Here is a 23,354-nt window from a genome sequence, read left to right on the forward strand (position 1 = left end):
TGTTACTATGACTGCCACATCCCCGACTGCCAGTCATTGCCCTACCCCGTGTATCAGTGACCCCTGAGTGGTGTGATGCATTAAAATATGGAGAGGCCAGTATGCCGGGGGGTGGGCAGGGCTGCCAAGCACTGCTGCCTAACAGCCAAACCCCACCCACCCAAGACCCACCGCCCCCCAGAGATGTGTGTAGGTGGTGCATTAAAAGAGATGGGGTTGAGTGTGTGTGATACATTAAAATCCTTGCGCGCAGGCAGGGCGGAGGGGCAGTGCAACCAGAGCGGGAAACAGCACTTACGTACTGAAAACCCGGTCTGACACCCACACCCTCCCCTGGATATGTATGTGTGCCCACATGTGACTAGTGAGAAAAATATTTACAGTGAGTGGTGTGAGTGTGTTCTAGGTGAATGATTAAGAGGCATGGGTCCTGCAGGACGGAACCAGGCGAGACGCAAGGAAAGGAGAGAAGAGGAGGAAGCAGGCCAGAGGAGCAACAGGGGCCCCACCACTCCCCACCAGTAGCCAGAGCGGGGTGGGCTTCAGCTGGCACCGCCCCAGCACACACGGAACAAGGGCGAGTCCACCATCACCATCAATGGTCTCTGGGAGGTCAATCCAGTGGTTCCCTCCCCTCGAGATCGGGAAGGAAAAAAAAGAAACCGGAAATGCAAACACAGGGTCGAGAACATCCGCACTCAATGCACATGTACTTTCACCATGCAAATCAGTCTGAAGTATGAAGAAGGGAAAAAAACACAAGTACATAATGAATAAGAAATGAAGCGAATGACAAATATTATAATAATAAAACAACAACAGCACCCTCGACAAAAAAGATTACAGAAGTCAAAAGTTTACTTTTACAGTTACAAAGGAATCAAGAATCTAGATTTAACATGTTGAGGAGGAAGTGTGACCATCTATCTACGTGTATATGTATATGATTTTTTCATTTCGTCCCCCTCCCCAAAAAAATGCTCCCGTACCTTCCCTTTGCTTTGCCATCTCATGTTGTTCAGCAAGTCATCAACCGCTACATTGACCTCTGTCAGAAACATGTGCGGCAAATGATGCTGGAATGCAGATAATATTTTCAAAGAGGTTTATCAATTGCATCATCGTTGCTATGTTTTCAGAGTAGACTTGTTGCACAGACAGCCTGGTGAATTATTTAGTGGTAAAATGTCAGGTGAGGGTGGTGACCTTTCAGGCGCTGAACCAGTCCTCTGTTTCTCCCTATCAAAGCTGGAGTGCCATCAAAAGCAATTGGCCTTACTTTCTTCACATATCCCTTTTCATTTCTAGAATCATATTATAAATATCCCTTAATATATAGGTTTTGACACGGGCGAGTATGGTGTAGGGCTCAAATGCAGAGCCAGAGGTGAAAGAGAAATTTTGGAAGGAGCTAGACAAATTAGTTCAGAGCATCCACAGAGAGAGAGAGTGATTGTTGCGGATTGTAATTGACATGTTGGTGAAGGAAACAGGGGTGATGAAGAAGTGATGGGTATTTTTGGCAACCAGGATAGGAACTTGGAGGGACTTATGGTTGGAGACTTTGCAAAAAGGTAGAAGCACGCAGGTGAATTACATCTTGCGCAGATGATATAATCTGAAGGAGGGTACTGACTGTAATATAGTGGTAGGGGCAAGTGTAGCTAGACACATCATAGGATGGTGGTATGTAAGATGACTCTGGTGGTGCGGAAGAAGACTAAGAAGACAAAGGCAGAGCAGAGAAGCATGTGGTGGAATCAGAGAAAAGAAGAGTGTTTTGTGGGGTTTCGAGAAGAGGTGAGACAGGCTCTTGGTGGGCAGGGGGAGCCTCCAGAAGACTGGACCACAACAGCCAAGGTGATCAGATGCCCCTTTTCCATTTGACCAGCCAACCAGCCTGGTTCCACTCTGTGTGGTTGCTTTTCTATTACACTTTCCGAGGCCGGGTGGTGACAATGGCATCATTCCTCAGAACCTACTCCAACCTGGTTCTAAAACGCAGGATGAGGAGGGCCGTGACGTCACTGTCATCTGATTGGCCAACAGATGTAGGCGTTTCTTATATTTAACAATATTGTTAAATATAAGAAATATTATATAAGAAATATTTAACAATATTGTATTGTATGTATAATGTGCCTGTAGATGAAAAAGCAAAGCTTGTGACCAGAATGTACACGAACGTACACACTGGTTACGTTCAAATGAATGGAGACAGCAAACTCCTTTCAAATATTTATTCTCGCCAACACCCTCTCTCTTTTGCACCCTGCTTCTTCCTTAACTATTAATAGATCTTTTATGGTTTAAGAAATATGAGTATATTATAATGAATACGGGGGCACGTAGGCATGACTGTGAGTGCGAATGGTTGTTTGTTTGTATGTGCCCTGCGATTGGCTGGCAATCAGTTCAGGGTGTACCCCGCCTCCTGCCCTCCTGCTCCAGCACGCCCGCGACCCTAGTGAGGAGAAGCGGCTCAGAAAATGGATGGATGGATATTAACATTCTGCATATTGACCACGAACAAACACAAGCCATTTATAAACACATACGATGCTGTGGCGCGAGAAACGACTGGTCGAATAGGGCCGAGCCTTCAGCAGCCCGAGGCAGCTACCTCGGAAGTGACGTGGGCCGTCCTAGGAAGTGACGCACGCCCTCCCTCATTCAACGGAGCTGTGTCGACCTCATGCCGGTGCTGCAAAATGGGCTAGACCTTTCTCCTGTTTTATATCTTTGATATATATATCTCTATATATAGATATATATATTTCGGGACATATTTTTTCTTGTTTTTACGTTCCTTCACCATGCCCAGTGACAGTCTCCGTTGGGAAACGTTACAGGCTCTAAAAAACTCGCCAAAGGGAAAGATCACATTCAACCCGTATTGGTCGTCGAGAGGTGAGGTGAGTGGGAAAGTTTACATTTGTAAGTTAGCTTAACTGTTGGTCCTTTTCGCCAACTTATCGCGATATCACATCCGGGTTACGGGTTCTGTTAGGTGAGTTGTCCGTTCACATAAATCTAAGGTGGCATCAAGTGTTAGCTAATGCAATGAGCACATGTGACATCTCATTCATGCATGCATTTATCAAAAGTGCACGAGAAAGATGGACCTTTTAATACAGAAGGTTCTGAAAATATACATATGAGAAGTATACGTACATACTGTATGTATGTACCCTTTGTGTACAAAGTGCATAGTGTACGAGTGCAAAGAGACTTTCCGAATACCTCCATCCATCCATCCATCCATTTTCTGAGATGCTTCTCCTCACTAGGGTCGCGGGCGTGCTGGAGCATATCCCAGCTGTCATCGGGCAGGAGGCGGGGTACATCCTGAACTGGTTGCCAGCCAATCGAAGGGCACATAGGAACAAACAACCATTCGCGCTCACAGTCATGCCTACGGGCAATTTAGAGTCTCCAATTCATGCATGTTTTTGGGATGTGGGAGGAAACCGGAGTGCCCGGAGAAAAGAAAACCCACGCAGGCACGGGGAGAACATGCAAACTCCACACAGGCGGGGCCGGGGATTGAACCCGGGTCCTCAGAACTGTGAGGCTGACGCTCTAACCTGTCGGCCACCGTGCCCCCATCCGAACACCTCGTATAATTCAATTTAATTCAGTTATTTTCTGTCGTTTATTTTCACGTAGAGGACTTATTTGGCTTATGTGTATTTTCGATAAGGAAGGTTTGTACTTTACAGGACATTTTGTCATGTTATCAAGACTCGCTCAGCTTGTCACCCCAGTCCGGAGCCATACTGCAGCACCTCAACCTGCAGTCCCCACAGAAGGCTGTTAGTTCGAATTGTAGCTCTGGTCCGACCAGTCCTGGTCTCACCTCCACTTCTTCCACTGATTCGAGCCGTGATGCTGCAGTCAAGAACAACACGGTCACTGTAACACTGTCAAAAGCTGAGAAAGAACAGGCAAGTCCCCGTTCTGATGAGAAAAGATAAAAGATTGGAAATAATCATGTTGAAATAATTTAGTTTGACAATGTTTTACGTTGCAATTTGCATCATGTTTTGCTCTACACGTTCTAATTTAGTTCATAAGATTTTCTCGAGTTGATGAATACTCATTTGTCTCCTAACCTTTTTCAATTATTTCACTAAAACCAAATGTTTTATGACATTTAGATGAAGAATGTTTTCTAAAATCGTACCTCGATCCTTTCTGTACATCAGATTCATAACAGAAACGAGCAGGATCCGGAGAAGGATGTCGATGAAATCACCAGTTCCTTGTCCTCACCAACGATCTCCCTGCTCTCTCCTGAAGCCATGGCGATGGCCGGACAGATTGCCATGTCTGAAGAAGAGCAACGTAAAAAGGCGAAGGTCCGAGCCGAACCATGTTTTTCACCTCATTCTGGGAATGCTTAGATAATGTGATTTATTCTTTGTCACGTTAAAGTCAAATATGTAAATGTTACACTTTTAGTGTTTACTTTACATGTATTTATTTTTGGAACTGATTTACTCCTCATGTTGCGCGTGTTTCAGATGGCGTTCAGGTTGCGTCAGGAGATGCAGGAGAAGCTGGTGATGGCGGTGGCGAGCACTGAGTCGGAGCAGCTGAAACGCTTTGAGGAGCTCATGGAGTTGAAACAGAGACAGGAGTACCAGAGCATGCGGGATATGATGGACAGAGAGTGCGATAACTTCAACAACATGTGAATGCGTCTGCGCTTGGCTGTCCTTTTCATGGTTTTTGAATTTTCTCCACTATAGAGCAAAAGAGAGCATTGGCCGTCAAGAGAAGCTGAAGGAAGAGCAACGCCACAGATTGAAGGTATTCTCACAGTGTGGCATACTGTATTTCCCCCAAGCCAAATACATCCATACATTTGAAAAACTTTGCAAGTGTGCGATTACTGTCTTAATGGCTTGTCCTCCTGATCAAAGATCCAGAATCTCCGTCTGAGAGAGGTGGAGCAGCAGCGCCTGAGGGAGGCAGAGCTGGAGAGACAGCGGCTGGTTGAAGGCGAAGAGAGGCTGCGGAACCTCAACTCCATTCAGGAGGAGATCCTGCAGCTCAACCAGTTGCTGGAGCCCTCGACCCAGACTCAAACCACTGTCCTATCAGCATCTATTGGCACCTACAGTACCCGTGGGAACCAGCTGTGCTCCCAGGTGTCCGAGGTTGTTCGCAAGACAGCAGAGGTCAGTGTAAGATTTCAGCTTTTAATCAGGAAAACACATGAAACTATATAAAGATACATCTTAGTATGTGTTGATTTGAACATAAAACCTAAATAAGTGAATAAGTGAGTATTGTGACTTGTATGCAAACAAGCTGCATAAATAGTCACTGAAAGTTTGAAAGGTGTTGGGGGAGAAATCAAGCTATCAAGAGCCCCTCGGAGCAATCGACAAGTCTGATTCGTTCAACTATCCTTACAGGGACAGTATCCCAGCATGGAAGACATGACTGTGGCGGAGCGGGCCCTACATGAAATGAGGACTCAAATTCGCTTGATGCAGGAAGAGGCAGCAAAAGCTCAGGAGGAGGAGAAGAAGAAAGAGTTGGCAGAGTCCCGCCGGAAGCTGGAGGAGCTGAAGACGCAGCAGGAAGCACAAACAAAGGCGGAGCAGGCGGCTAAAGAGCGGGCGCAAAAGCAAGGTGGGAAACTGCGCACTTAAAACACAGACACGACATTAAAAAAACACCAGATGGGTTTAAGTACAGTTTCTCAGTAGAGAGGTCCTTCAGTAGTTGAAATACCTCATAATTTCTTTGTCACTATAAAATCTGCATATATAAATGTTTGCATTGGTTACTAAAAACTTAAATCATTGTGCAGTAGGTATTTCATTTTACTTGTCCCAACTTAACCGACTTAAACTGGGTCGTTCATAACCCGAGGTTCCACTGTAATAGTTAATTAAGCTGCCAAATTAGCAATACAGATATAGTATATAGCAGGACATTCAATAGCTATTTAGGTCCCTCTGCTATTGCAGAGCTGCCAAATGTCTGTATTTTGTTAAGGAAATCACGGAACGTTGACTCCTTACGACCGTAAAACTGATTGTTTCAGATTTTGGGGGGGGTGGGAACTAGCGTCTGCCGTTACCGTCACGTCCACATTGAACTGCTTCTTGGTGCACACTATTTTATTACGCTCCCTGGCTGCCAAGCCACGGAGGCGAATATTCTCTTGATGTCTGATGTCAATGTATTGACAGTCACTGATCATCGCCTCCATGGTAGCGAATAAGCTACACGTCTTCCAATGCTTCTTACAAGTGCCACGAAGGGAGAACGAGGAGAAGGTAGGCGAAGACGTTTTCAAACCCATGCTAATTGCTAAAGTAACTTGTAATGCAGTAGCAAAACATCGCGATAAGTGATTTGGTGATGCAGTTCCCTTGTCACATAGGTCTGGCTGGAACCGGGTTTTCGCAGAAAGTAATCAAAGAGCAAAAAATATATCAGGCCAATTTACACGTGTTTAGAGATGTAAATATAAAACAATACACTTCCACACAGGACGTCTGCGTCTGAACTGGAAATTAATTAGTACGTCACTCCAAAACGTGGGCAGGTTAAAAGTATATTATTAATAAATATAAATATAATATATATAAAAATATTAGTAATACCAGATAACCTTTATTGGTCCCACAATGGGGAAATTTGCATCGCTTCAGCAGCACTGGTGGATATAGTTTCCTATATATAGTAATGTTGTATAGAAACAATACAAATTTCCTTGTTTTTATATATATATATATATATATATATATATATATATATATATATAGTGGTTACGGAAAGTATATAGTGGTTACGGAAAGTATTCAGACCCCCTTAAATTTTTCACTCTTTGTTATATTGCAGCCATTTGCTAAAATCACTTAAGTTATTTTAGTCCTCATTAATGTACACACAGCACCCCATATTGACAGGAAAAAAACTTTTTGCAGATTTACTAAAAACGAAAAACTGAAATATCACACAATCATAAGTATTCAGACCCTTTCCTGTGACACTCATATATTTAACTCTGGTGCTGTCCATTTCTTCTGATCATCCTTAAGATGGTTGTACACCTTCATTGGAGTCCAGCTGAGTTTGTTTATGCGGCTTTGACTTGATTAGGAAAGCCACACACCTGTCTATATAAGACCTTACAGCTCACAGTGCATGTCAGAGCAAATGTAAATCATGAGGCCAAAGGAACTGCCTGAAGAGCTCAGAAACAGAATTGTGGCAAGGCACAGATCTGGCCAAACACTGAGCTCCAGAGATGCAGTCAGGAGATGGTAGAAAGTTCGAGAAAGTCAACCATCACTACAGCCCTCCACCAGTCGGGGCTTGATGGCAGAGTGGCCCGACCAAAGCCTCTCCTCAGTGCAAGACACATGAAAGCCCGCATGGAGTTAACTAAAAAACACCTGAATGACTCCAAGATGGTGAGAAATAAGATTCTCTGGTATGATGAGACCAAGATAGAACTTTGTAGCCTTAATTCTCAGCGGTATGTGTGGAGAAAACCAGGCACTGCTCATCACCTGTCCAATACAGTCCCAACAGTGAAGCATGGTGGTGGCAGCATCATGTCGTGGGGGTGTTTTTCAGCTGCAGACACAGGGCGACTGGTTGCAATCAAAGGAAAGATGAATGCAGTCAAATACAGGGATATCCTGGACGAAAACCTTCCCCAGGAGCGCTCAGGACCTCAGACTGGGCCGAAGGGTCAAATTCCAACAAGACAATAACCCTAAGCACACAGCTAAAATAAGAGTGGCTTCAGAACACTAACTGTTCTTGAATGGCCCAGCTACCATCCTGGCTGAAGACCAATTGAGCATCTCTGGAGACACCTGAAAATGGCTGTCCACCAACGTTCACCATCCAACCTGACATAAATGGAGAGGATCTGCAAGGAGGAATGGCAGAGGATCCCCAAATCATGTGAAAAACAGAGTTTTTTTTCAATTTCGTTGACTTGTTCGGCGAGCGTTAGCAATGCGGCGTTCGTGTTAGCTTGCGGTGTAATATAGACTCCAGCCAGTATAAACGATGCAAACTCACGTGGCGAGTAGAATGGTTTACAGTTCAAAAACAGCGACTCCAAATGCGGGCTGCAGTGTGTGCTGAGCACCGTGACATCCGTACACCATTTTTCGTTGATATGGAGGCATATCCCGCCGCCCTTCGTTTTCCCCGATGATTCCATGTCGCGGTCCGCTCGATGAATGTTGAAGCCGGGAAGCATGACGGCGCCATCGGGTACAGCGTCGCAAAGCCAGGTCTCCGTGAAGCACATGGCCGCGGAACGTCCGAAGTCTTTACTGGTCTTTAACAGAAGATGAAGCTCATCCATTTTGTTGGGTAGGGAGCGTACATTAGCGAGGTGGATCGACGGGAACGGCAATCTGTGTCCTCTCTTGCGGAGTTTCACCTGAATGCCGGCTCGTTTTCCTCTGTGGCGCCGCTTCCGCCTCCATGCGCCAAAAACCGCGGACGCCGCTCCGGTGAGTACCTCGGGGAAAAAACTGAGCGGATTTTCGAAAGTTGGTGACAGAAAGTCCGGAGTAGCCTCCTTGATGGTTAGCAGGTCTCCCCTTGTGTAAGTGAGTCGTGTAAGGTCTCCAAAGACGGACGAAAAACACAAAAACAAAGACAATACTAGAGAGCGCGTTACCGAGGCGACCACACTGGTAGGCGCCATCTAGCAACCACAGATGACCAGATGATACGTTTAATTATGCTGCAAAATCGATCAAGAGGGCGACGGTGTAGGTGCTATGTGGAACCGGGAGGAACACTGATTAAATCATCACAGCATGTAACTAAAACGGACTAATCATGCGAGATGATCTCTGCGGGATTCGACGCGGGGCAACGATTTTTGCCGTGTGCGCGTCAAACTACGCAGAGGGGCCGCACGCTGCCAATTCAGTCGGTCACGTGATGCAATGCGCGGGCGTTGTCGGCTGCACGACCGCGGGAGTATAAAGAGGCCTTAAGGTGGGGCATAAATATTTGAGTCTTCCACACAAACACTTGACTCGTGCGTCGTAACTAAGCCTTCTTGCATGAACTGACGAAGCCTGCTCGGATGAGATGCGAAACATCTCCTTCGACAAACAACAGTCCAGTTGCAATCGATTCACTTCCCTGATAATGAAATGACCTGTATGAATGAGAATATTCACAGCCACGCATAACCAGTTATTGTCAACACTGTCATTGGTGCCAAGGTTGGTACAACCACATTTTGGCTATTCGGAGCCATTACTTAGGGCCACATAGGCTTGGATTTGTTTTCCATAATGAATAAAATCATCATTTAGAAATTGCGTTTTATATTTACTTGGATTGTCTTTGTGAGACATTACAATTGGTTTGATGAGCTGTAATATTTAAGTGTGATTAATGTGAATATTTTTTAAAAATCTGATACGCTGGAAGGGAGCAAATGCTTTCTCATGGTACTGTACATTTTCATCTGTTGTTTTAGAGAATTCTGTCAACTATAAGCGGAATTTTCACACGAATGTCATCAATCAGGGCTGCAGAACAATGCAGAAGACACCACGTTGAAATGGTACAAGGAATTGCAGGAGTCGCTTACTCAGTGCGCTCAGTCCATTGAACAACTCAGCTCATCAAAAGATGTCCAGGTTAGTTTGAGTACTTAATCAATGTCTCAGAAAGCCAGTGCTGTGTGGAAGTTATGTGAAGCATCCTTAATGTGTCAACATTTCTGTTTATGTAGACAAAGAGACTTAAGTTGGAGCTCCAGAAAGCCGCAACTATACCAATCAGTCAAATCTCCGCCAATTCTGGATCTCGACTTCGAGAAATCTTTGAAAGGCTCGACAAGCTGCTGTCCGGACAGGCGGTGGTGTCGGCTGGAAAGTCAATTTCCACCTCTCATCACCCACAGGGCTTGGACTTTGTGTTTTACAAAGTGGCTGAGAAGTTTGTGGTGAGTGCTACTGTTAGGGTTGGGAATCGCTGGCACGAGGCCGATTCGATACATAGCTATTTTACACAGGTAGCGGTTCGATTAAAAAGCGATAGCTTTACGGGCGGAACGATTCGATGTGATTCGATTCAGATGGGTGCGAAACGATTATCGATTCGGTGCAGAGAAAAATGTGATAGTTAACATTTGCACGTGATAATCGATAAGAACCTTGACTTGATTAAACCCTATTCTATAAAATGTCTAACGTTATTTTCAAACATGTACAGTAAAATAACACTTAATCCTGAGCATTGTTGCTTTATGGCACTGTAAAAAATACAAATTATTTATTTTTATTTTAATAAATAATTATTTAAATAGACCACAACAATACAACAATTAATTTGGAAGATTTTCTCTTCTCAAACTCTGCACAAACAATATTTAAAGAGCCATGGGGGTTCTCGCATACTGTGCCATTCAAGCTGGGACTGCTACTCCGCACAAGCACTGCTTTTTTTTTTTTAACTGCTTGGTGAGTGCTGACTGACTTTTTGAACTTTTAAATCGTGCTGTCTAGCTTAGTTCAAATGGCGATTGCTGTGTCAATTTTGGGACATACCTAGCCGTGTGTTCTCTCGGAAGTTTCTTTTTAGGGTTGCACAGTACCAACACGAACATCTAAGTGGACCGCGAGGACTCGAGAAGAAACATTAGTTTGCTGTGTTACAGCCCAAGGAAATTGCCGAGATGTACCTACCTTTGCCATATTGTCTGCATGTTTACAATCTGCGGCGCACATTTCTCCGCCAGCCCCGGTGTCAACGGCGTACTTGAGATGAAGTATCTAACATGACGTTCATTCAATGTTTACAACTCCTGGGGGACCGCTACTTTGCTATTGCCGTGACCACGACAATAGTTTAACTACTGAAAAGATATTCGATGTTTAAATAGTGACGCTACGGAGAAATGTAGTTAAGTTAGGAGTGTCGCTAGAATACACCACTGCTGCGTTTGGTTGTAAACATAACATTACAGCGAGAGACCTCTAGCTCTTGTTTTACGAGATGAAAACCATGAAGCCTCAGGAAACTGATTCCAAGTCTTGCGATATCCGGTCCCCAGCCCTACAAGCAACGTATCTCAGGATTCCTGGCAGATTTTGTATCAATAACGGAGTCTGCAACCGATAGTCGTATCACTCGCCTTTAGAAGCAGATATCCGGTCGCTTCATGCTAGAGCATGTGATTTCTTGTTGTAGAAACAAGGTGAGGAAGAGGTGGCATCGCATCATGAAGCCGCCTTCCCCATCGGTGTGACGGCCTCAGGTACTTGGCAGCTGCACCCCCGATTTGGTGACCTCCTCCTTGGCCACCTACACAAAAAATGTCCTTATGCGGTTCCACATTATCCTCGAATGAAGGATGGCACACCTGTGGATGAATATCAGAGGTCAGTAGCTACTTCCACACTGGCCATCTAATGTCTGCGTCTAAGGACTTATCGTTGAAGCAGAGGTGCGAATTTGTTGACATGCCAGTTTTGGAGGTAATATCAAGGAGTGTGTAAGTATAGTGGATAGTTAATCATCCAAGATTCAAACTCTGATGTCTCCAACTTCAGGCTTTGTTTCATTTTCCAGTTACATTATCACAATTTGAAAAAAGAAATCTGACTTGGATTTTTATGCTGATTAAAACAAAAATTGTCATGCTGATTCCAAAATTGCAGTCAGGTTTCACGTCAAGCACGTCAAGTTTTTTTCTCCACAGCTTACCCTGCAGAGAAGCAAAATTGAACTGATTAGCTGTAGTAAGACTTGCCAGCTGATTACAATTGGACTTATCTACAGCTATGTGGCAACTTGTTTGTGCAGTCACAATTGAGACAGTGCAGTGAGAGGTGTGTGTGCAGCTCCCAATAGGTCAGTACTATCAATATGTGCAAACAGAAAGCTAGCATCGTAGGAATTAAGAGGATTTGTGCTGGCTTTTCTCTTAACCTTGTAACCATCGGCGTACCGTTGTAAGTTCGATTTAATTTTATGCTGTTTTTTTAGTTTTCAAAGCTTGTAACTATTCCATCTCAGTGTTTTATTTACATGGGTGTATACAGTGGGGCAAAAAAGTATTTAGTCTGCCACCAGTTGTGCAAGTTCTACCACTTAAAAAGATGAAAGAGGCCTGTAATTTTCACCATAGGTATACCTCATCTGAGAGACAAAATGAGGGGAAAAAATCCAGAAAATCACTTCTGATTTTTAAGGAATTTATTAGCAAATTATGGTGGGAAATAAGTACTTAGTCAATAACAAAAGTTAATCTCAATACTTTGTTATATACCATTTGTTGGCAATGAGAGAGGTCAAACGTTTTCTGTAAGTCTTGACAAGGTTTTCACACACTGTTGCTGGCATATTGGCCTGTTCATTCATACAGATCTCGAGAGCAGTGATTTTAAAAAAAAAAAAAATATTTTTTAATTTTTTTTTTGTGGGGCTGTCGCTGGGCAACACAGACTTTCAACTCCCTCCAAAGATTTTCTATGGGGTTGAGATCGGGAGACTGGCTAGGCCACTCCAGGACCTTGTAATGCTTCTTACGAAGCCACTCCTTCGTTGCCCGGCCGGTGTGTTTGGGATCATTGTCATGCTGAAAGACCTAGCCACGTTTCATCTTCAATACCCTTGCTGATGGAAGGAGGTTTTCACTCAAAATGTCACGATACATGGCCCCATTCATTCTTTCCTTTACACGTCCTGGTCCCTTTGCAGGAAAAACAGCCCCAAAACATGATGTTTCCACCACCATGCTTCACAGTAGGTATGGTGTTCTTTGGATGCAAGTCAGCATTCTTTCTCCTCCAAGCATGACAAGTGGAGTTTTTACCAAAATGTTCTGTTTTGGTTTCATCTGACCATATAACATTCTCCCAATCCTCTTGTGGATCATCAAAATGCTCTCTAGCAAACTTCAGATGGCCCTGGACATGTACTGTCTTAAGCACGTCTGGCACTGCAGGATTTGAGTCCAAGGCGGCGTAGTGTGTTACTGATGCTAGCCTTTGTTGCTTTGGTCCCAGCTCTCTGCAGGTCATTCACTAGGTCCCCCCGTGTGGTTCTGGGATTTTTGCTCACCGTTCTTGTGATCATTTTGACCCCACGCGGTGAGATCTTGCATGGAGCCCCAGATCAAGGGAGATTTTCATTGGTTTTGTATGTCTTCCATTTTCTAATAATTGCTCCCACAGTTGATTTCTTCACACCAAGCTGCTTACCTATTGCAGATTCAGTCTTTCCAGCCTGGTCCAGGTCTACAATTTTGTTTCTGGTGTCCTTTGACAGCTCTTTGGTCTTGGCCATAGTGGAGTTTGGAGTGTGACTGTTTGAGGTTGTGGAAAGATGTCTTTTATACTGATGAGTTCAAACAGGTGCCATTAGTACAGGTAACGAGTGGAGGACAGAGGAACCTCTTAAAGAAGAAGTTACAGGTCCGTGAGAGCCAGAAATCTTGCTTGTTTGTAGGTGACCAAATACTTATTTTCCACCATAATTTGCTAATAAATTATTTAAAAATCAGACTATGATGCTGGATTTTTTTTTCTCATTTTGTCTCTCATAGGTGAGATATACCTATGATAAAAATTACAGGCCTCTTTCATATTTTTAAGTGGGAGAACCTGCACAATTGGTGGCTGACTAAATAAATTTTTGGCCCACTCTATTTCATTTCTTTCACTTTATTCTCACTCTGTTCAAAAACTTGATGTGATAGAGAAAAACTGAGACCAGTTTTGGATTCTGCACCCAACAATTAGGTAAAAACAGCTGTCAGACCTAACTCAACAAAAATTGTGTTCCCCAATAATTAGTTGTCAATACAATATGGAAGTGGCAAGCGTGACACCCAGAAGCTGAGAATAGAAGAACCCCTTTAAAGGCAGCTGCTTTTTACTCGACAGAATTCTTGGTTACCGTGTGGATGACTCTGGTGTTGAAGGCCAAGACAGTTTCATGAAAAGGATGTCAGGCATGATCCGCCTCTATGCTGCCATCATCCAACTGAAGTGGCCATTTGACTCAAAGCATGGGGTAGGAACTCTTTCATTTGTTTGGTCAGTCATGTGTTTGCACTGAGCAGAAAGACGTACACATAGCGGAATTGTTGGTACGCCTCTGTTAATGAAAAGAAAAACCCACAGTGGTCACAGAACTAACTTGAATCTGACAAAAGTAATAATAAATTGAAATCTATTGAAAATTAACCAATCAAAATCAGGCATTGCTTTTGAATTGTCATTCAACAGAATAATTTTAAATTAAACAGGCCTAGAGAAAAAAGGATGGTACCCCTAGAGAAGATTGAAAATAATTTGACCATAGAGACATGTTAAAATAACGTGTGTCCTCTAATTAGCAGCACAGGCGTCTACAAACTTGTAATCAGTCGGTCGGCCTATTTAACGGGTGACAAGTAATCATTGTTCTGTTTGGTGACATGGTGTGTACCACACTAAACATGGACCAGAGTTAGCGGAGTAGAGAGTTGTCTCAGGAGATAAAGAAAATTATAGACAAGCACGTTAAAGCTAATGGCTATGAGACCATCTCCAAGCAGCTTGATGTTCCTGTGACTGTAGTTGCACATATTCAGAAATTTAAGATCCATGGGACTGTAGCCAACCTCCTTGGATGTGGCCGCGGGAGGAAAATTGATGACAAGATGATGAGATGGTTAGTACGAATGGTAAAAAAAACAGCCCAGAACAATCTCCAAAGAAATTAAAGGTGAACTCCAAGGTACATCAGTGTCAGATCACACCATGTGTCATTGTTTGAGCCAAAGTGGACTTCTCAAATCTCAAGACCAGTGTTGCACCAAGTACATATGCCAGTACCATACCAATGGTGTTTTGACGTCAAAAATACCATGGTACCAGTTTTTGTTTGTAGTACCGCTACTTCCAAAAAACATTGTCCGTGACACCGTTCAGTTAACACTGTGTCTTAAAGGCCCGAAAAAGCCAACAGTCAGCCAATGACTTCCTGTCTTCCGGCAAGTTGTGTGCACGAGACTGTGTGGGAGCCGGAAGAATAAAATGGTTTCAAACTGCTGACCTGCTCCTGCCTCCTGCAGACAAGTTAGCACGTGTTAGCCACCAGGACATAACCTCAGAGTCCATAGTTCATGAGGCTATGTGAGTAAAGTCACTGTTATATGCAGTGGATTCTCCTGTGCTGTTAGAAAAACTCTGCATTTGATGCACGGAAGCAAAGCTCAGACCCGCATACAGGGTACACTCGTCGTCGGAGACCACTCAGAGAAGACTAAAAATCCACCTGAAGGCAAAAGAAAAAACACATGGTATCCAAGTGGAGCAAGAAGGTCCACTTTTTGAGTGTCATGTCTTCATATGCAATAAAAAAACAGTACTGCACTGAGTGGGTACACATGTATTGTTTACAATGGGAGAAATCGAATGCAGTCATACAAGAATACTACACACTAAAAGCTTGAATAAAAAGCTTGAAATACACAGAGTTAAGTACGAGTAAAGTACGTGTAATTATAGAAATAGAAATAATAAAGTCCATCGATCATTTTACACACATTTACACTTGTGTGATTCCTGGGATGCACATGTCATGGAAAAAATGAGTCCCAGTCCTGGAACATTGAGTCCCTGCAATTTATCATTATGGAAAACAGATAAAGTAATCCACTGCTATATCACGGTTGTTGCTTCGCGGCCCCGCTATGTTGCAGATCTTTATTGATGTTACGACAATCCCAATTCCAATGAAGTTGGGACGTTGTGTTAAACAAAAATAAAAACAGAATACAATGATTTGCAAATCATGTTCAACCTATATTTAATTGTATACACTACAAAGACAAGATATTTAATGTTCAAACTGATAAACTTGATTGTTTTAGCAAATAATCATTAATTAGAATTTTTGTAGCTGCAACACGTTCCAAAAAAGCTGGGACAGTGTCATGTTTACCACTGTGTTACATCACCTTTTCTTTTAACAACATTCAATAAACGTTCGGGAACTGAGGACACTTATTGTTGAAGCTTTGTTGGTGGAATTATTTCCTATTCTTCCTTGATCTACAGCTTCAACAGTCCGGGGTCTACTTTGTCGTAATTTATGCGTCGTCATGCGGCGCACATTTTCAATGGGAGACATGTCTGGACTACAGGCAGGCGAGTCAAGTAGCTGCGCTCTTTTGAGCACAACTATGTAATTTTCTCTCATTTACTAATTAATTCACAATAAGCGCAAGTAAATGTATGTATGTAAGTGTACAAATAAACGCCTAAAACTTTAAAATAAATAAATAAATAAATAAAGAAGAAAAGAAAAATAAAGAATTTCCCCTTTTCTGTTTGGCATCTTGACACAACAGTGAAGTCTCAAACTATTTTACCTATTTTTAATTTAACAAATCTTAAAAACAAAACGGTCTTACAGGTTATGCTTGTTCATAATGGCGTTTCACATACATGCACTTTTAATAAGTGTTCCCAGTGGGAACTTCCCACTGATAAGTATAAAAAAAAAATGACACGGATCGTTCCATTTTAAGCACCGTTTGTTCCAAATGTTCTCTTGCTTAATCGGTCATTTCCTGATCTTTGTCCGTCTTTTACTAAGCTTTTATTTGACTATTGTGTGGGTCCATATGGAACTGTTTCAGGGTCTGGACACGAACTGGGGCCCCCCAGTCAGTCACCTATTTTAAATGATTTTGCCACTATCAAGCTCGCGAGCCAGAACGAGCTGTTTAGCTCCTTAGCTCGCGAGCCAGAACGAGCTGATTAGCTCCTTAGCTCGTGAGCCAGAACGAGCTGATTAGCTCCTTAGCTCGCGAGCCAGAACGAGCTGGTTAGCTCCCGGGATAGTGAAAGTAATAAATAGTTAACTTTCCCTTAAGTGTCCCAGTTGTGTGCATCGAAGGATCCAAAGCCATTCCCCCAGCGGCTCGCTATGTCGTGAGCAGCGCACCGGATGTTAACACAACAATGAAAATTTGTTGAGTCTGGAAAAAAAGTCTGTTGTATGTAAGCAATGCTGTGCGTCGATGGACACAGATTGATCGTTTTATTCATCCCTGCTCATTTTTGTTTGCCTCAGTTCAAACGAGATCTTTGATAGTCATGGACAAACAATAAGACTCTTTGTTTCTTGTTCATTTTTAATGCTAGATGCAACTAAAGGTACCTTTTTTTTTGGACAAATATAATGACGACAACGAAAATGGCCCATAAGAGTTGAATATACGAGCTGATATCTTGCTCTAGCAGTTTTCTTGATAACCACAATTAACATTTAACAATACAATTAAGCTTTTGTATTGTTCAGGTAAAATGCCTTAGTGGTACTAGGTAATATAATGAACAAGAAATTGAAGAAACAAGGGTGGTCTAATATTTTTTTTCATGACTGTACATTAGTGATGGAATGATGATACCTCAAGGAGTGTATTGACACACTACACAAACTGTCGGCACTGTATTGACACTGTATTGGTCACTCAACAGTGACCCCTGCAGTAGTTCTAAATTCATTGCAGGTAAACGAAATGAAAAAAAAATATGGAAAGGCTTTACTTGCTGCAAACCCAACATCAGCCTGTGAAATATTTGATCGCTAGTCCTTTACTTAAAATATGATTTAATTTACCGTATTTTCGCGACCATAAGGCGCACCATATTATATTATTGGGCGTAGGCATGGTAAAACATATGCTAGCTTAAAACATACGCTAGCATGCTTGCTAGCGTATGTTTTTAAAAAGGCAGCGAGAGCAAAACTGAGTTCGGTTGTACTTTATTGAAGTACATAACAATGTAAACAGTGAGTTCGGTTGTACTTTATTGAAGTATTTAACAATGTACTCACGTTATGTTTTGATCAATCCTCATCCACAAATCCATTTAAGTCCTCATCTTCTGTTCCGAAATGGACAGCTGGGCAAGTTCTCCATCAAACATCCCGGGTTCCCTCCCGTCATTGGCGGAGTCAGTCTCGTTGACGAACCAGAATTCAAACCACCTCTTCCCAGAAAAGTGTACAAATATATTTAATTAAACTAACAGTAAACAATACCCAAAGGGGGGGGGGGGGTATTTGGCACCAAAAGATCAAAATTATTCCAGACTGGGGAAAACTTCTTGGAACGATCCATGAAGTCAGTGAAACAAGGAAAAATCCAACAGCAAAAGTCCATCCAACAAATCCGCAACATGTCGACACAGTTTGTTTCCTTATAAACACAATTTGGCACGGCACATCCAAATGACACACTTCCTGTATCGGTCACATGATTATTTATTTTTTTTTCTTAAAGTGATAGTTTACTCCAAAGTGAGCCAAAATACCTGCTGAGAGGTGCGGAAGTCTCATTGAAAGTTAGAAAAACTGTTTGATTGCAGTGATTGGCCTAAACGATTGCCCAACAAAATATTAAGTTAAGGGTACCATCACTTTTGTCCAGGCCTGTTTCATGACTTTTTAGAAATAATTCTGTTGATTCTCATTGATTATGATTATTATTACTACTTCAGGAGTTATTTCCTTGACCACTGTGGGGTTTTCTTTCTTTCTTACCCACAATTGTGTGTAGATTACAATACAATAATTTTTTATTTTTTGTATTATTATTTTTTTTTGCATGTTGTTTATCATGTCATTTGTTTCAGTTAAAAGTTGCATGCATCTTCAGAAGCAGCATATTAATAGTATCGCTTATGTTTCAGTTGCCAACTCACGGGCTGAATCATGGTTGGCGCTGGTTGGCTCAGATGCTCAACATGGAGCCTATAGCCGACATCACTGCGACGCTACTGTTTGACTTTCTCGAGGTGAGTCCTATTTGCTTTATTTTCTTTGTGGAAAAGGGAAGCCTACATTTGTTGTTTCGACTCCAACCATATGTACCTTTGTTGACATACACACAGAGCTGAAATTCTTTGTTTGTCTCTGATTCTTTCAGGTTTGCGGTCACGCTTTGTTAAAAAGCTATCAGGGTCAGTTCTGGAAAGTCCTCCTGCTTCTGAAAGAGCAATACTTACCCAGGTACACACTTGCACAGACTGGTAGTTCGTCTGTCTGTCTGTCTAATCCATTATCCATCCATCCATCCATCTAATCTAGCTAGCTATTTATTTAAAACCTGTCCTGTTCAGCTGCATGGCCATGCAGAATGGTGGCTCTGTATGCCCTTTGTGCTGGAACAGTTTTGCTGTGTAACAGGGGAGTTTGAAATCCTCCCTGTTGAATGTATTTGTTATTTTTGTTAATTATTCGGATATTTATTGAAAATGCAGCCAGACAGATAAGGGTTTTAGGGGACAGACAGGGGGACAGAACGGGCAAGGGGAATAGGGGTGTGACCCACAGCCGAACGATAGTTAGACAGTCTAGATATTTGACTACAAGTAACATTACAAAGTCAAATCGCCTTCTTATATGTGGACGGCGGGGACACTCACAGTGAGGACATCCAAACGGCTAACCAATAGGACAAGATGAGAGGGCAGGGTAGGACTGGATGTGGGCAAATGAGCAAGGCAGTGCTACTGATGAGTGGTGTGGTGGAATGCTTTTATAGTGTCTGAAGACCTGTAAGAACCTGTGAGTTGATATCTTAATACAACCTGTGTTACTGTTATTTGTCCCAGCATAAGCAATTCAAGCCTCTTGCGTGTCTATGGAACTGATCAGTTAATAAACACCATATCTCATGCATGTTAGTCAAGTGGTGTACGGAGTTGTTGTGCAAGGGCGGGCCCAGCCCCCCTCCGCCCGGAAGTGGGGGCCGAGCCAGCGCGCCAATCCCAGGGAATAGTGTGAATAGCAGGGGCGAGAGAGGGGCATCCTTGTCGAGTTCCTCTTTGTAAAGGGAAACTTTGTGATTTGACCCCATTTGTGGTGACAGTTGCAAGTATGACAAAAAGACCAGTTAACTTTGCCAAAAGCTTTTTCTGCATGTCGAGACAAGACAATTGCATTTAGATTATATGCTGAGACATACTGATTAGGTTTATCAGTCGCCTGACATTATTGGTGGAGCTCTCACCTTTAATGAAACCTCTTTGGTCACAATGTATTATTGACGCGAGCATTTTTTGTATTCTTTTGGCTAGAGAAACAGTTGATTGTCTACGTATTGTTTGTCCACAATCGGCGAGGCGCATTTTCCTTGTTGCCGGAGGTTCTTCACGAGAGGGTACAAGATTTTGCGCCGTTGCTTGATTTCGCGCGGGAACTGGTCATTCTTCTGGAACAGTGTACCCTTCAGCTCCCATCCTTTCGACTTTCTGCTGTAAATGTTAGAATTTTGCAATGATTGGATGGGTTTGATTCCCCGCTCGCGGTCCTCCTAGTCTATGAACTCGGTGGAAGGTAATTTTGTCGTCTCCTTCGGCTTCTGGAATTTCGGCGCTGTCGACATACAGGTTTTTTAATTGAACTTCTGGATTATAAAGTGTATTCTCGGAAATGCTGGAAAAGATGAGGTTATCCCTCATGCTTCTTGACTGTTTTTTGTTTTGTTTTTGTTTGTTTGTTTTCTTTCTTGAGAACTTCAACCTCAGTTGTCACCGCTATCATGGCTGAATGAAGTTCGGCATTGTCCTCTTTTGCTCCTGGATTTGCTGGTGCGTGAACTCCAAGCTAGTTTTGAGCTCCATAATCTCTTGCTGCAATGAATCAAGAAGTGACAGTTTCTTGTCAATGAAGGAGAGGACTTGAATATGGGCTTGTCAGAGCATGCCTCTCACCAGCCAGTAGTTACATTTTTGTTCAGGAATAGTCGGAGATTTTGTGTGATGACCCAAGAATGTGTGTGTGTGTGTGTGTGTGTGTGTGTGCGTGTGTCTACTACCAGGATTGAAGCTGTGACCAGCAGTGGACAAATGGGCTCTGTCTCTAGACTGAAACTATTCCTTGAGGTAAGAGATGCAGTCCTCAAGTTTGCCTCCATATGTAGTACTCACTACATAAATAAATATGTTCAGTGTCATTCAAAGTGAGAAAATACAACAGGCTTTTTTTTGCCACCTATGGAATCAACGAGTCATTTGGTGAACAGAAGCAATCTATGACTATTATAGCTGAAAGGTTACGTTTCATCCCGCAAATAAAACATTAAAAAAAAAAAAAAGACAAAAAACAACATATTCTGATGATATTTTACAGAGATAAAAGCTTCTGATGAAATGTTAAATTGGATATTTCAATGTTGAATTGCAACCGACTGCACAATCCAGATTGAAATTGGTTTGGAAGTCAGTTTTTGTTCAACTCGTATCTGATTATTACTTATTTATTTTTGTTAAAGCTAGTTTATGGAAACAATATTTTTGGTTTTATGTAAATGAAAAAAAAAAAACAGGTGGGGGAGAGCGAGTAATGCACATGCTGCCTTGTTGTGTCCTATCCGTAGAAATTGCTGCGAGAGCGGCAGCTCAGTCCACCTAAAGGAGAGCTGACATCCATCTTCTGGAGGTCATGAGGTTGTGGGAGAGTACATTGACACTGGAAGAAGCTGAGGCAAAGATGAAAAATGTCACAGCATCAAAGTCAATTGATACGAGCATTGCAGGACAGTGTACTTTGGACTGAAATCATATGCCGTCTCTTACCGTCCTTTGCCTTTAGAAATGTATTGCCCTCCAAATCACAAGTTGAGAAAGTTGTTTATTTTGATGTGCTATTTTAAAAAAAAATATATCTTTTTCGAAACAAAATGAATAAAATAACAGGAACAACGCAACAAATTAGGTTTGTTTTCTATAACTGTGTTACTCTGATGCAGGAAAATATCAAGTTGGGATGCGTCAACTTTGATTGTTAGTATCCTAAACAAGAGAACAACTAAACAATGAATATTACTTCAAAACCATGAATGCAGTGCGTGAGCTGGGACAGACTTTCATGGCAATGGTTTATGACTACCGTAATAGTTTAGACCCCAATAAAAAAGTTATTCTGCTACTTTTTATTACTATTATTGAAATAATGCATTCTAGGAAACAGAAATCCCAAAACAACTATTTGCATGCAAATGAGATGTTTTGAGCACATTTGTCCCCAAATCACCCCAAAAAAAAAAAAAAGCCATTTTAAATTAGCCAAATGCTGTTAAATTATCAATGACAGCCAGTGGTGGTGGTTTGTGTTCCTTTTTCTTTACATGTTGTTTCCCATAAATCTACTTAAAACATTTGTCTCAATGTTGTTATTCCTCCACAACTTAGTCTTGCACTCCAGACTTCGGCATCTCTTGCTGGCAGACAACAGAACTGAAAAATTTGCTCTCTACCCTGGCGGTTGTTATAGTGCAAATAATGGTTAGCAATTTACCTTGGTTTTGGATGGCTGGTGGCGCTGTTTGGTTGGTTCTGCAGCTTTGATTGACATCTCAGTACTGTCATAGTTTTTAAGATAATCTTTCACTATTGTTCAAGGCAACTATTTTTTGTATAAGTAATACAGTGCCTCTGGAAATTGTTTCCGCATTTTACTTTTGTGTTACGGCCTTAATCCAAAATTGAAGAAATAATGCACAGCACACCATTGTGACAATATGAGAAATGTTTACATTTTTGTACATTTAGTAAAAATAAAGTATTACATTTACAGTGAGTACGGAAAGTATTCAGACCCCCTTACATTTTTCACTCTTTGTTATATTGCAGCCATTTGCTAAAATCATTTAAGTAAAATTTACGCTACATCCGTAAGTGCAACTTGAAACTCTACTATGCAAATGGGCGCCCCTGCTTATTTCAGCAAGACAATGCCAAACCACGTTCTTGCACGTGTTACAACAGCGTGGCTTCAAAGTAAAAGAGTGCGGGTACTGGACTGGCCTGCCTGCAGTCCAGACCTGTCTCCCATTGAAAATGCATTATGAAGCGTAAAGTACGACAACGGCGACCCCGGACTGTTGAACAGCTGAAGCTGTACATCAAGCTAGAATGGCAAAGAATTCCACCTACAACGCTTCAACAATTAGTGTCCTCAGTTCCCAAACGTTTATTGAATGTTGTTAAAAGAAGAGGTGATGGAACACAGCGGTAAACATGACCCTGTCCCAGCTTTTTTTTTTGGAATGTGTTTCAGCCATAAAATTAATGTTAATGATTATTTGCTAAGCGGCACTGGTTAGACGACTGGTGAGAGCGTCTGCCTCGCAGTTCTGAGGACTGGGGTTCAATCCCCGGCACCGCCTGTGTGGAGTTTGCATGTTCTCCCCGTGACTGTGTGGGTTTTCTCCGGGTAATCCGGTTTTCTCCCACATCCCAAAAACATGCTTGGTAGGTTAATTGACAACTCTAAATTGCCCGTAGGTGTGAATGTGAGTGCGAATGGTTGTTTGTTTA

At 42.4% G+C, this 23,354-nt stretch overlaps 1 protein-coding gene across 1 annotated transcript; it reads left to right on the plus strand.

Moving 5' to 3' along the window:
* Positions 1-2,673: 2,673 nt before the first annotated feature.
* gle1 (GLE1 RNA export mediator) lies at positions 2,674-22,195 on the plus strand. The gene is made up of 15 exons (XM_061671075.1): positions 2,674-2,915; positions 3,723-3,947; positions 4,209-4,361; positions 4,527-4,675; positions 4,755-4,815; positions 4,929-5,186; positions 5,427-5,646; positions 9,547-9,659; positions 9,755-9,967; positions 11,215-11,405; positions 13,914-14,043; positions 18,723-18,827; positions 18,959-19,041; positions 20,855-20,918; positions 21,413-22,195. The coding sequence occupies exons 1-15, from the start codon at positions 2,817-2,819 to the stop codon at positions 21,479-21,481; spliced, it is 2,133 nt and encodes a 710-aa protein (XP_061527059.1). The 5' UTR covers positions 2,674-2,816; the 3' UTR covers positions 21,482-22,195.
* The last annotated feature ends 1,159 nt before the right edge of the window (positions 22,196-23,354 follow it).

The sequence above is a fragment of the Phycodurus eques genome, chromosome 3 (assembly GCF_024500275.1).
Source record: "Phycodurus eques isolate BA_2022a chromosome 3, UOR_Pequ_1.1, whole genome shotgun sequence".
NCBI lineage: Eukaryota > Metazoa > Chordata > Actinopteri > Syngnathiformes > Syngnathidae > Phycodurus > Phycodurus eques.

Coding starts and splice junctions, on each gene's coding strand:
- gle1 (XM_061671075.1), top strand. CDS start 2,817: ATGCCCAGTGACAGTCTCCGTTGGGAAACGTTACAGGCTCTAAAAAAC. Junction 4,676..4,754: donor CGGGATATGATGGACAGAGA/GTGCGATAACTT, acceptor TCTCCACTATAG/AGCAAAAGAGAGCATTGGCC. Junction 5,647..9,546: donor AGAGCGGGCGCAAAAGCAAG/GTGGGAAACTGC, acceptor GTCATCAATCAG/GGCTGCAGAACAATGCAGAA.